At 38.3% G+C, this 12,954-nt stretch overlaps 2 protein-coding genes across 5 annotated transcripts in view; both read right to left on the reverse strand.

The window, feature by feature from the left end:
* Positions 1–12,954, reverse strand: part of LOC132377949 (NCK-interacting protein with SH3 domain-like) — a 213,071-nt gene that overhangs the window by 185,559 nt on the left and 14,558 nt on the right. The gene's annotated exons all lie outside the window — the stretch shown is intronic.
* Positions 1–12,954, reverse strand: part of LOC132377948 (uncharacterized) — a 40,863-nt gene that overhangs the window by 22,717 nt on the left and 5,192 nt on the right. For both annotated transcript variants that reach the window (XM_059944470.1, XM_059944471.1), the window contains one exon: positions 5,583–5,771. In XM_059944470.1, coding sequence (XP_059800453.1) covers positions 5,583–5,771 — 189 coding nt within the window. The remainder of the gene's footprint in view (positions 1–5,582; positions 5,772–12,954) is intronic.

Raw genomic sequence — 12,954 nt, forward strand, 5'->3', positions numbered from 1 at the left:
TTTCTCCTTGAGTGGACTAACCTTCTCAGTTATCCTTTTTCTCTTCAAGTATAAAATGCCTTGGGATTTTCCTTGATAATTTTGGGATTTTGCTTGTCAAGGACATTTCATGGTCTCTTTTGACCTTTCTAAACACCTGTTTGAGTTCTTTCCTGCTTTCAAGGATCTAGACTACTTTTAGCTTCCTGAACATTATTTATGCTTCCTCTCCCTTCTTAACTAAATTAGGGCCTCAAACCATCCAATGCTCCATTACATTACCATCATTGTTCTTACTCCTTATCTGAACTCTGATCAGCTGGTCTTTAAACAACTCACACAGATCAAATGTGGACTTATCTCACAAGAGCTGCTTCCAATCAATGCTCATCAGCTCCTTTCTTATCCTGTCATAATTTGCCGTCCTCCAATTTCCACCTTTATCCTTACTCATAACTGTCTTAAAAATAATTAATTTTCATTATCATTTTCAAAATGTTTAACCACCATCAGGTCTGTCACTTGTCCTGGCTTTGTTCCCAAACCTAGATCGAGTATGTTCACTTCTATAGTTAGATTCTCCACATACAATCAAGAATCCCTGGATAGCTGAAGAAATCCTTTCCCCATGAGTTTCTTGTATTAAGTAAGTTCCAAACAATACTGGGGACACTATGCAACCCTGTTATGACAATTTTCCATCATCTGCTTACATACCTGTTCAACTTCTCAATGACTGCTGGTGAGGCTTGCAGTGTAATTCTGTCAATGTAGCTGAACCTATCCTATCTCTGAGGTCTATCCAAATTGCCTGTGAATGAACCCTGCAGTCTGTCCTCTCAAAGTACTGCTGTAACATTCTCCATTAATAGTGCAACCCCTCCATTTCTTTTAACACCTTCCCCCTCACATTTAAAATAACTGAACCCAAGAATGTTGAGCTGCCAATCCTGTCCCTCATGCAACCAGGTCTCTCCAATAGCAATGTTGTAATTCCATGTACTGATGCAGGCTCTGTTCATCCTCCTCAGCCATAATGCTGACATTGAAATATAGCGGCATGCAAAAGTTTGGGCACCCCAAGAGGTTTGAGCTCAGAGATAACTTTTACCAAGGTCTCAAACCTTAATTAGCTTGTTAGGGCTATGGCTTGTTCACAGTCATCATTAGGAAAAACCAGGTGATGCAAATTTCAAAGCTCTATAAATAACTTGACTCCTCAAACCTTGTCCCAACAATCAGCAGCCATGGGCTCCTCTGAGCAGCTGCCTTGTGCTCTGAAAATTAAAATAAATGATGCCCACAAAGCAGGAGAAGGTTATAAAAAGATAGCAAAGCATTTTCAGGTAGCCGTTTCCTCAGTTTGTAATGTAATTAAGAAATGGCAGTCAACAGGAACGGTGGAGGTCAAGTTGAGGTCTGGAAGACCAAGAAAACTTTCCGAGAGAACTGCTCGTAGGATTGCTAGAAAGGCAAATCAAAATCCCCGTTTGACTGCAAAAGACCTTCAGGAAGATTTAGCAGACTCTGGAGCGGTGGTGCACTGTTATACTGTGCAGCGACACCTGCACAAATATGACCTTCATGGAAGAGTCATCAGAAGAAGACCTTTCCTGCATCCTCACCACAAAATACAGCATCAGAAGTTTGCAAAGGAACATCTAAACAAGCCTGATGCATTTTGGAAACACGCCCTGTGGACTGTTGAAGTTAAAATAGAACTTTTTGGCCGCAATGAACAAAGCTACGTTTGGAGAAAAAAGGGCGCAGAATTTCATGAAAAGAACACCTCTCCAACTGTTAAGCATGAGGGTGGATCGATAATGCTTTGGGCCTGTGTTGCAGCCAGTGGCGCGGGGAACATTTCACTGGTAGAGGGAAGAATGAATTCAATTAAACACCAGCAAATTCTGGAAGCAAACATCACATCGTCTGTAAAAAAGCTGAAGATGAAAAGAGGATGGCTTCTACAACAAGATAATGATCCTAAACACACCTCTAAATCCACAATGGACTACCTCAAGAGGTGCAAGCTGAAGGTTTTGCCATGGCCCTCACAGTCTCCCAACCTAAACATCATCATAATTCTGTGGATAGACCTCAAAGGATCAGTGCATGCAAGATGGTCCAAGAATCGCACTGAACTAGAGGCCTTTTGCAAGGAAGAATGGGAAAAAATCCCCCATACAAGAATTGAAAGACTCTAAGCTACAGAAAGCACTTACTAGCTGTGATACTTGCCAAAAGGGGTGTTACTAAGTACTGACCATGCAGGGTGCCCAAAATTTTGCTTCGGGCCCTTTTCCTTTTTTGTTATTTTGAAACTGTAAAAGATGGAAATAGATAGTAATCTTGCTTAAAATATTAAAGAAATATGTCATCTTTAACTTTATGCCTTTTGGAAATCAGGTCATCTTTTACTCGCCTAGCTATTCACAGTAACAGAAATGTTGACCATCCCAAACTTTTGCATGCCACTGTATATACATTTTAGCCCATGGGGCACAAGGGGAACTTGGGAAAGGCCCTGCCAAAGGGTCTGATGCTGCTTTAGTCTGTTGAGTTCCTCTAGCATTTTGTGTAGTTTCTAAACAACTACCTTGTAATGCTCCCAAGAATCTCTTGCATTCCAGTAAGATCACCAATCATTCCTTTAAAGAATATTGATCTGGCCAGCATGGTAGTGCAGCATAGAAGTTAGCATAATGTTATTATAGCACTAGTGACCCGGATTCAATTCCACCACTGCCCGAAAGGAGTTTGTTTATCCTTCCTGTGATCGCATGGGTTTCCTCCAGGGGCTTAGATTTCCTCCCACATTCCAAAGACATATCAGTCAGAAGGTTACTTAGTCACATGGGCACAATGGTGAGGTGTGGTTGTTTTGTAAAGGATATCACACTACATCTAAATAAAAATAAATCTAATTTCTTTAGTTACTAGTGATAAAAAGACTATTCATTCCAAGAATTAACCTAGTGAATCTAATCTGGACTGCATCTAATGCCACCTGGATCACCTACCACCCACCAGATCTTGCTCCAACCCTTCCCCCTACCCTTTTTTTCTAGCTATTACTATTTTTCCCAGTCCTGAAAGGTCTTGGTCTACACTGTCAACTATCCATGGATGCTGACTAATTACCAAATTCCTCCAGCCTTTGATTTATTCTAGATTTACTCTAGATTTGTAGCATTGGCAATCTCACTTCTTTAACAAAAAGATCAAAAACACAAATATTTTCTTTGTGGCCTCCCCAGCACCTTATATAATCTGAATGACACCAAACTCCAACGCTTACAAATAAAGAAAAATCCATGTCTTAGGGCTAAGTTACGCAGTCCTTGTTTCCAGTATCATCATACTTCATATCCCTGTGACCGTTTCAGAGGACAATCAAGCCACAATGAAATTCCACAGAGGATAAGATTAGAGAGGGTTAGGTTAATTAAAAAAAATGCCTTATGGCCCGCTACACCCATGCAAAGCATCAAGTACCTACAGATACTAATCCTATTTACCAGCACTTGGTCTGCAACCTCATTCTTGGTAAATTCAATTGCTCAACCACATGCATCTTAAATGTTGCAAGAGTATCTGCCTCCACCACCTTCAAGCAGTGTGTTCCAGACTGCATCCACTGTTGGTGAAAATGGTTTTCCTCAGATCCCCTCCGGACATTTTATCCTCACCTTAAACCTTTGTTGAGCTCCCTATCCCATCTATCCCTCTCATAATTATGTACAGAAATTTATACAATTATTTATACAATCTTTTATACAATTCAATCTCATCCATTTTTAACCTCATTGCTCTAGGGTAAAGTGGGGCCTCTCCTGAAAACTGAAACACTCCATCCAGGCAACATAATGAATCTTCTTCTCATACTCTCCAGATCATCACATCCTTCCTACTGCATGGTGACCAGGACGAAACACAATATTCCAGCTGCCTTGCATTCAATACTCAGCTGATGAAGCCCACAATAGTTTCTCAACAATGCCATCTACCTGTCCTGCCAATTTGTACACCAAGGCCCATTTATTCCTGGTCCCATTTGTCAACACATCCAGTAAGATATATTAGCCTAGGCTCCCTATTTCCCCTTCTATGTCCTGAATACCTGTGCCAGTTTGTCACAAACTATTTAGACCATTCTAAGAATAAAGACACTAATCAAATGCAGCCTCCCACTAGCACACATAAAGCCAAGATTTAATCAGAGAGACTTGGATAGACAGTGGATTCCAGTTAATGAGGCATTGATTAATCAGAGCAGCCATTTGGGTCATCTCATAAAGAATAACAATTAATTGAGAAAATAGCTGGGGTTCCTTCTGTTTATTTGTGACACTGTGGAGCTTAATTGGGACATCAGACAGTTATCAAACAATTTTGAAATAATGTCAGTCATGTGCACTTATGTGGCCATTGAACACTACACCAGCTTTAGAGCGAACAGGTTTTGAGTAGCATCACTTGAATGTTTTTGTGCTTAAAAAGCAAAAATTTTTGTTATTGATAATTGGCAAGAAATAAACAGGAAGACTATTCAGAATTGTTTTGCATACTGTGGTTTGAAGCATTCCAGCTTGGAGATGCCAGAAACAGCTGGCACTGAAAATAAAATGATTTTTCTACTTCAATGGAACCATGGTACCCTAGCGATTAGCTCGACGCGATTACAGCTCAGGGCAGAGTTCAATTGCTGTGCTGTCTGTAAGGCGCCTTTGTACGTCCTTCCCGTGAAATATGTGAATTTTCACCAGGTGTTCTGGTTTCCTCCCACAGTCCAAAAACGTACTGGGTAGGTTAAATGGTCATTATAAATTGTCACGTGATTAGGTTAGGGTTAAATCCAAAGTTGTCAGGGGTTGCTGATCCAGCATGGCTGCAACCCACTCTATGTCTCTAAATTAAATTAGAAATTATGAAAAATTTCAAGGTATTGACAATCACCTGGAAGATTACAATGAAATGAAGGTTAGGAGGATGCAATAGTCAAAACCATTGTATGAAGGCAGTCCATTAGCTCTACTAAGTGTCTGCACTGATTTGTTCATTTACAATCTATCAAAAGAACATGGCAGCATCCAATTGATGAATTCTCCATTGATAACTATTAGGAACTAATAGAGTTTTATAGTACTGTAGCAGTACAGTGCTGATTTGTTCCATAATCCAGTTAAATACATAATTTGTTACTCAGTTAAACAGAAGTTTGTCTTCACTATGCCTTTTTAATTATTTCTATTTAATTTTGGATGCTTATTTGTGCCAAAATGTCCAAATGTGTCGCAATTAACTGGTATCCACTGCATTGCTATTTATTTCTCAGCATTTCTCCACACTCTACAATTCTCAGTTGCAAGATCTCATCTATATTCTGGTTTTGTAGATACTAGATTACAGATAATGCATCTCAAAAGACAAAAGCTAAGCTTTCACATTCAAAAACTTGCATAAATGTTGTTATATCAAAATAACAAACTACTTTGATAAATTAGAAATGATTAACAAGCAATAATTCCATCTTCCTAATCTAATTGAAATTCCATCAGAAAAATGGCTGGTTCCAAGAGTCAAAATTACTCATCATTTACCTTGAGCTTGACATGAAGACCTCCTTTCGATCCCATCATAATAGCTGAACCATTTGTAGTTATCATAGCCATTGACTGGAGGCAGATTTGGTGCTCAACATAGAACTTCTTTATAGATTTGTACAAGGATACAGCATCAGATTTACCATCCAGATAAAGCAGCTTTATAAATTTCACTTGCAGCTCAGTCTACATGAAAAACAAAACTAACATTTACCTATAATTGAATGTGCACTTTTATTTTACAAAAGAAGACACTACATAAACTTCACTTCGGGTTAAAATTTACAGAGATGATAAATTGCATTTATGGAATCAGCTGACAAAGAAATCAGACAGAAGCAAAGTGGATCTTGGCTTATCTCACTCACGTCCCACTTCCAACAGTGCAGCACTCCCTCACCACTGCAATGGAGTGTTGTTCTAGATATCTGTGTTCAAGTTTCTAGAATGGGACTTGCATTGATAACCTTCCAACAAGACACAACAATTATAAATATGATGGTTAGAATTATTCAACCATTGTTGAGCAGGGAAAGGTTTAGAATCCCAACTTGAGAAAATGTGAAAATGCTTCCAGGGAGGAAATGTGGATATATCGAAGATATAAATAGATTACAGGTCCAGAGATGGGTCAAGTTCACTATTTACAGAATCAAATGAGAAAATGAATTCCAAAGCAGAAACTTAAGCTTCGCTCAAAAACTTCCTGTATTTTTTTTCCTGAATGTGTGACTGTAGAAAATAGTAGTTTGGTTAAACAATTTAGTATACATATTCTAGATGGCTTCAGTAAAAATAAATATAGATAGAAATAATGTTAAACAAAGAGATCAAGTGAGAAATAGATTAAGGAACATGTACACATTATTAAAAATATCAAATAATTGTAAACACTCCTATACACGCAAAACATTCAAAATACGTTCCACTTAGCTGAAACTTAAACATGCAACATTGAAATTAAAAAATAAAGGGCATTCTACAGCTGAAGTTGGAGGAAAATTACAATTATTTTGTTTTTGGAAATATGCATGCTCAAATTTAGAGAAGGAAATCAACCATCCAGCTTTATAGGAAGGCTTGATTAACAGACAGCAAGTATCAGCAAGCAATTCCAAAAATATCTATATAAATTAATATTTCCATACCAAGGTAACATAAGTAACACAAGGACCATATTGAAGATCTTCATTGAGAGATAAACTGTTGGCTGCTGTGTTTTTCATAACTAAAATCACAGTAACTAAAAAACATAGGGCAACTGCTCTGTGATCACCATGTGATATGACTGGGTCAAACTGAATAACTGAAATATTGGTCAAAAGTAATACATGCATGTTGCTTCAGAGAGCTCCTTCACAGATGAAGATCTGTCTTCCAAGATAGATTTCCAGATGAAAATTTCCGTAAGTCTGGCACAAAGAAGTACATTGCCACACCATGAGATGCTGGAAAGATCCTTAGTGCCAACTGCATCCCCCATACACTGTGTATTTTACTAACTATCTGACCATTCTCTATTATTACACAATAGTTAGACTGGGATAATATTCAGGTGTTGATATTTTGCAAATATATAATTTGTTTCTAAGCATATACAAGTCAAAAATGCACAAACTGGACTCTACAGAAAAGTACAATAGATTAAGTATAGATACAATTATCAACTTCCCATTGTACCTGAAGATTGTTCAAATCCTAGCCTATATATACATTCAGCGGCCACTTTATTTGGTACACGCTTGCTTGGTGATGCAAATTTCTAAGCAGCCAATCACATAACAGTATCTTAATACATAAAAGCACACAGACATGGTCAAGAGGTTCAGCTGTTGTTTAGACCTAACATCAGAATGGGGAAGAAATGTAATGTAAGTGACTTTGACTGTGGAATGATTGCTGGTGTCATATGGGGTGATTTGAGTATCTCAGAAACTGATCTCCTGGGATTTTCACACACAATGGTCTCTAGAGCTTAAGGAGAATAGTGTGAAAAACAAAAACAAAAAGTTCAGTGAGTGGCAGCTCTGTGGGCAAAAACACCTTGCTAATGAGCAAGGTCAGAGTAAAGTGACCAGACTGGTTCAAGCTGACAGGAAAGTAACGATAATTCAAATAACCACGCACTAGTGGTGTGCAGAAGAACATCTCTGAACATAGAACAGGTTGAACTTTGAAGTGGATGGGCTACAGCAGAAGGCCACAAACATACACTCAGTTGCCACTTTATTAGCTATAGAAGGTACACAATAAAGTGGCTGAGTTATATACAACTTTGCAGGGAGAAAACCAACTTGGAATTTTAACCCGCCACAAAATTACAGCTGCATCATTGAAGTGAAAAAGGAGCCCGAAATGAGAATAAAATCTCAAAGCCAAATACATGATAACGGGGAAGTGTGAGAGAAAAAAAGATCTAGAGGACATTGATGGATAAAGCACTCGGATATCAGGATTTCCAAGGATACTCCCAAAATCTATCAAAGTTGACACAGCAGAAATAGTGAATGATGTCAAAGTTATTTCAATGATCTTTGAAAGCACGATAATTCTCAAGTGTGACCGCTGCATAACATGCTTTTTAGATTATGAAGAGCATTCAGAGGGGATAAAGGCTGCAGCAGGGCTTTAGCTATAAAGTGGCAAACCTTGACTTAAAAAGGAGTGCAAGGTCATATCTTATTGTGAAAAATCTTTCAGAAACAATAATCAGGGTAGAAAGCCACTGCAGAGTTGTTGAAGGCAAATTATACTGAACAAACTGTAAGAATTTTGGTTAAGGGGATAGAAGAGGGTGAAGAGAATACTATATTAATAATATGCATTTTCAAAATGGGGAGGATGAAATCCCCATAGAAGACTAGCAAGGAAAACTGAGGCCCTTGAAATACAATTAGAAGCACAGTACTATGTACAGAAGAATAATGAATAACGTTTTTCAGAATAGAGATGGTAGCAAATATGATCCAAGTTGTCCATGCTAGGATGAACATTGTTTTTTTTGTGTATTCATGACTTAGACGTGGGTGTGTAGAGTAGAATTTCAATTTGCAAATGGTACCAAAGTTATAGCAAAGGGTAGGATATTAATAGAGTTTAGACATAAATAAGACTGCAAAATAAGATAACTGAAAGATTATATTTAATACATCTGATTCTCTGAGGCCTCCGTTGGTCAGAGTTGACCATGGATATTGCATTCTCGCTATCTACATACAGAAGTCTGGACTGTACAATATGGAGAGCAAGCTGTTGGCCATGTAGCAAGCTCCCCCTCTCCATGCATCTGATGAACCCAAAAGAAAGAATGCATGAAATAATAAATCCTCAATTTTATCCAACATAGCTCTTCTTGTCGAGAAGTATGTAAATTAAGTTTTAAAAAAAGAGACAACTACTTCATGTCACAGCATTAAAAAGTATAAGCAAACAGAGGGGGGCAGCTTGCAAATGTTTATAAATAATTGAAAGTGCCATTACACATTTGAAAACTTGAGCTTCATAAATGGGGGCATCAAGTACAATAACAATCCTGATGAAGGGTCTCAGCCCAAAACATGAATTATTCCCTTGCATGCAAAATTTCAAGGTGACAAAGGTTAAGCATAATCCAAAAATCCAAATCAGAGTCATAAGAAAGCTCATTAAAAGGCTCCAAATTACAGTTTTGTTAGAAAAAAAGCCATGCTCACCTCTGTCAACTTTCAATTGCTATTTGCCCAGTTATGACCAGTGACATTTAAAATAGCTTTAAATTTGATACAGTTTAAAAAATAAAATTACATTTACTTCAAACACAATTATAATGGAATGAGAGAAAAACAAACTATAATCTCGACCAACAACCCTGTTCAGAAGGTGGGGGGTGGGGGGGGGTACACACTACATATCACAACCACAGCTGGCATAAAGCAGCATCAATTCAGCACATCCAAGCTCTTTCAGACCCAACACTGCATCCAATGGCAGACAAGGTCAGTGCAAGACCGCAGTAGTACTCGCTGTAATCAGTTACATGGCGGCATAACCCCTGCATTTCCCCCGTCACAGTTTGGGAGAAGCTTCAAGCGATATACTTCACATTTTTGCAAAGCTTGTAAATAGTTACAAAAGGTAACTTCTCCCAAAACACTGTAAATTCTGGATGGATAAAGGAACATGGACACCTGAGAAAACCTTGCAAATCCAGAACATAATCTAGAAGTGGCTTTTCCATAGGTCTAAAGCAGAAACACAAAGATTGGCAAATAGAAATCATACAAGGAATACCATGTGCCTTGCTTAAACATGCCGTAATTTCTATATAGTTGCAGCACAAATCCATATACATCAATAGTGGCTTATGCTTGATAGAGAGCCATATTCAAGCCTTGCTCTTCATAAAAATGGTGTTTTGTCTGCCTTAAAGTTACAGACAAGCTGAACAATTTGCAATGACTAAGTGTTTGGATTATATTTATTTACTGTACAACCCTCATATCAATGCATATTGTAGTAGGAAGATTTGTGATAATGACAAACTTTTTGCCATATTCACAACATTCCAATGCACAATAGATGACAACCCTCTGGCAGAGTTCAAACTCTGTACCACAAATACAAAACAATCTTTACAATACCAAATACCCACTGGAACCACACCACAGACAACGCATCAAATAAATTCTTCCTCGATATCAACAAGACAAAATTTTTTATCAATTTTGGAGAACTCTACTGATCATTCACACCCCTCCTTACATCAGTAGCACAGCAGTGGAAACAGGAGTTTCAAACTCCGAGGAGTGCACATCTCACAAAGCTTCTTGTGGCCCCAGAACACATTCTGCATGATCAGGAAAGCTTACCAATGTTTCTACTTTCTGTAGAAGTTGAAGAGAGCTGGACTATGCACATCCATATTCATCTCATTCTACAGATGCACCTTCACAGCATCCTAACAAGTTGCACAGTACAGAACCTGCACTACAGCAGACAGGAAGGCTCTACAACAGTGAGTCAAAACTGGCCAACATTATCACAGGCTTGACCACCATCAAGGACATATATAGTAAAAAGTAATACCAGAAAAGGGATAGTAACATTACAAAGAATTGAATCCAACATGCTCATGGACTGTTTGCCCCATTCCCATCAAGAAGGAGGCTATGTCGCATCCTTGCCAGGACCACCAGACACAAAAACAGTTACTTTCCCCAGGTAATAACGCTGATTAACACTTCCACCCACTAACGCACCCCTCCACTACTTAATCATTTCCTTTCAATCACCTTACATATAGACACTCCTGAGCCTGGTGTAACTTTATGTAAACACTAATGTATCTTATTTATTGTGGGGGTTTTTTGATTGTTGTGTGCTTTCTCTTAGTAACAAACAAATAGTTGGAGGAACTCAGCAGGTCAGGCAGCATCAGTCAACGTTTTGAGCTGAGACCCTTCATCAGGACTTTTAAAACACTGCATCAGATCCAGAGTAACAATTATTTTGATCGCGTTTACACTTGAATACTGGAAATTACACTAAAAATTAAATGAAGTCATGTGCGAGCTGGTGCAAACAGCATTAGGTCTTGGCACAACAGGAAGTCCCTGTACCCAGATACCACCCCAGATAAGGGCATATCTCATGAAAATTTGAGAATATGCAAGATGGAAGATACTAATATCTGAAGCAGGCATCAAAATTATCAAGGTTGTTGTTAGCAGTGTATCATTATCTATGTGTTTAAATTAATGGCTCTAAATGTCCTGGAGAACATTAGAGTCTACATATCATACAGGCAAGAACAGTCAGACAAACATGACAAGGACCTGGTGGATGTGCGACCTGAAGAAAACTGCCACAGTCACCAACTGGATCAGTGTGGAAATGATCTAACTATAAGGTCTCCGGTGATGAAATTATCATTTATGTTGAACTTTCCTTTAAGCAATGTCAATCTGTTCATGCAAGATCCCTACATATGAACTGGTTAGCTTACAGTGAGACAAACAAATGGCTTCAAAGTATAGCTGTTTTGTTGGCCAAGTCCTGAATACATAAAAACAGGAACCTCAGCTTCCTAAAAAGTACACTTTTTTTCTTCTGAGTGTTGGTCTTTTATTTTTTTCGTTAACTTGGGTTATTTCAGGTTTCTTGCTTTGCGGCTACCTATGAGCAAGCAAATCTCAAGGCTGTATAATTTATACATTCCTTGATAATAAATTTACTTGAGTTTTGATCATAAGCCACTGAATGTAATTCCAGACCACCGCAAATGATTAGTCAGTACGTCACAGGCTACAGGGAGAAGGCAGCAGAATGGGGTCAAGAAGGACTAATAGATCAGCCATTATGGAATGGTGATGGAGAAGACTCAAAAAGGCCAAATAGCCGAATTCTGCTTCCATGTCTTATGATCTAAAACTAAAACAGGCTGGTATAACGATATGAACTTGTGAACAGGTGAAAATGTGATAAAATGATAGAGAGCACAGATTCTACAAAGATACCATAATTGGATGATGCCTCTGTTTTTTTTTGCTGTAATCCCAGCAACATATCAACCATCCCAAATCATATAGAAACATAGGGAAAAACTACAGCACAATACAGGCCCTTTGGCCCACAATACTGTGCCAAACATGTACTAACTTTAGAAATTACCTAGGGTTACCCATAGCCCTCTATTTTTCTAAGCATATCTAAATGATTTCAGGAACTTGGATTAGGTATCTCTATAGCAACATACATGTTTCCAAATAGGTCCCTAAAAAGAATGGCCTAAGGCAAAAAAAATTCATTCTGCTGAGGAAGTCTGATGACCCAAAATATTACACGCCAATCTCTCAGTTGCTTATAAAAAAAAAGCATAGAGAATCTCTCCTCTTTTTCAGTCCACAGTAGAAGCAATGCACTAAGGGTAAGCCAACATTCAGATGCAAATCCTCCCTGGGCTGCAGCAGAGTTCTGTTCCTCGGAAGTTTTCATAACCTAAAAAAAAATTAGCTTTGTCACATGTATCAAAACATGCAGTAAAATGTGTCATTAGCATCGAATAAAAACCATGATTGTGTTGAGCAGCCTACAAGTGTCATCAATCATCCAGCGCCACCACAGCATGCCCACAAGTCACTAACCTGACTCACACATCTTTGGAACATGCAGGAAATCTGGAGCACCTAGGGAGAAACTCGTGGTCAAGGGAAAAACTTAAAAACTCCTTACAGACAGCAGCAAAAATAAAACCCCGATTATACAACTGGCACTGTAAAACAGGAGCAGTTTACAAGCCAAAAATGTAGCCAATGGCAATTTGTCTAAATAAAAATACAGGCTAAGAAAGAACAAGTGCAGTTTAACATGGGTATAACACTATTAGATTTCT

This window comes from Hypanus sabinus, chromosome 19 (assembly GCF_030144855.1).
Source record: "Hypanus sabinus isolate sHypSab1 chromosome 19, sHypSab1.hap1, whole genome shotgun sequence".
NCBI lineage: Eukaryota > Metazoa > Chordata > Chondrichthyes > Myliobatiformes > Dasyatidae > Hypanus > Hypanus sabinus.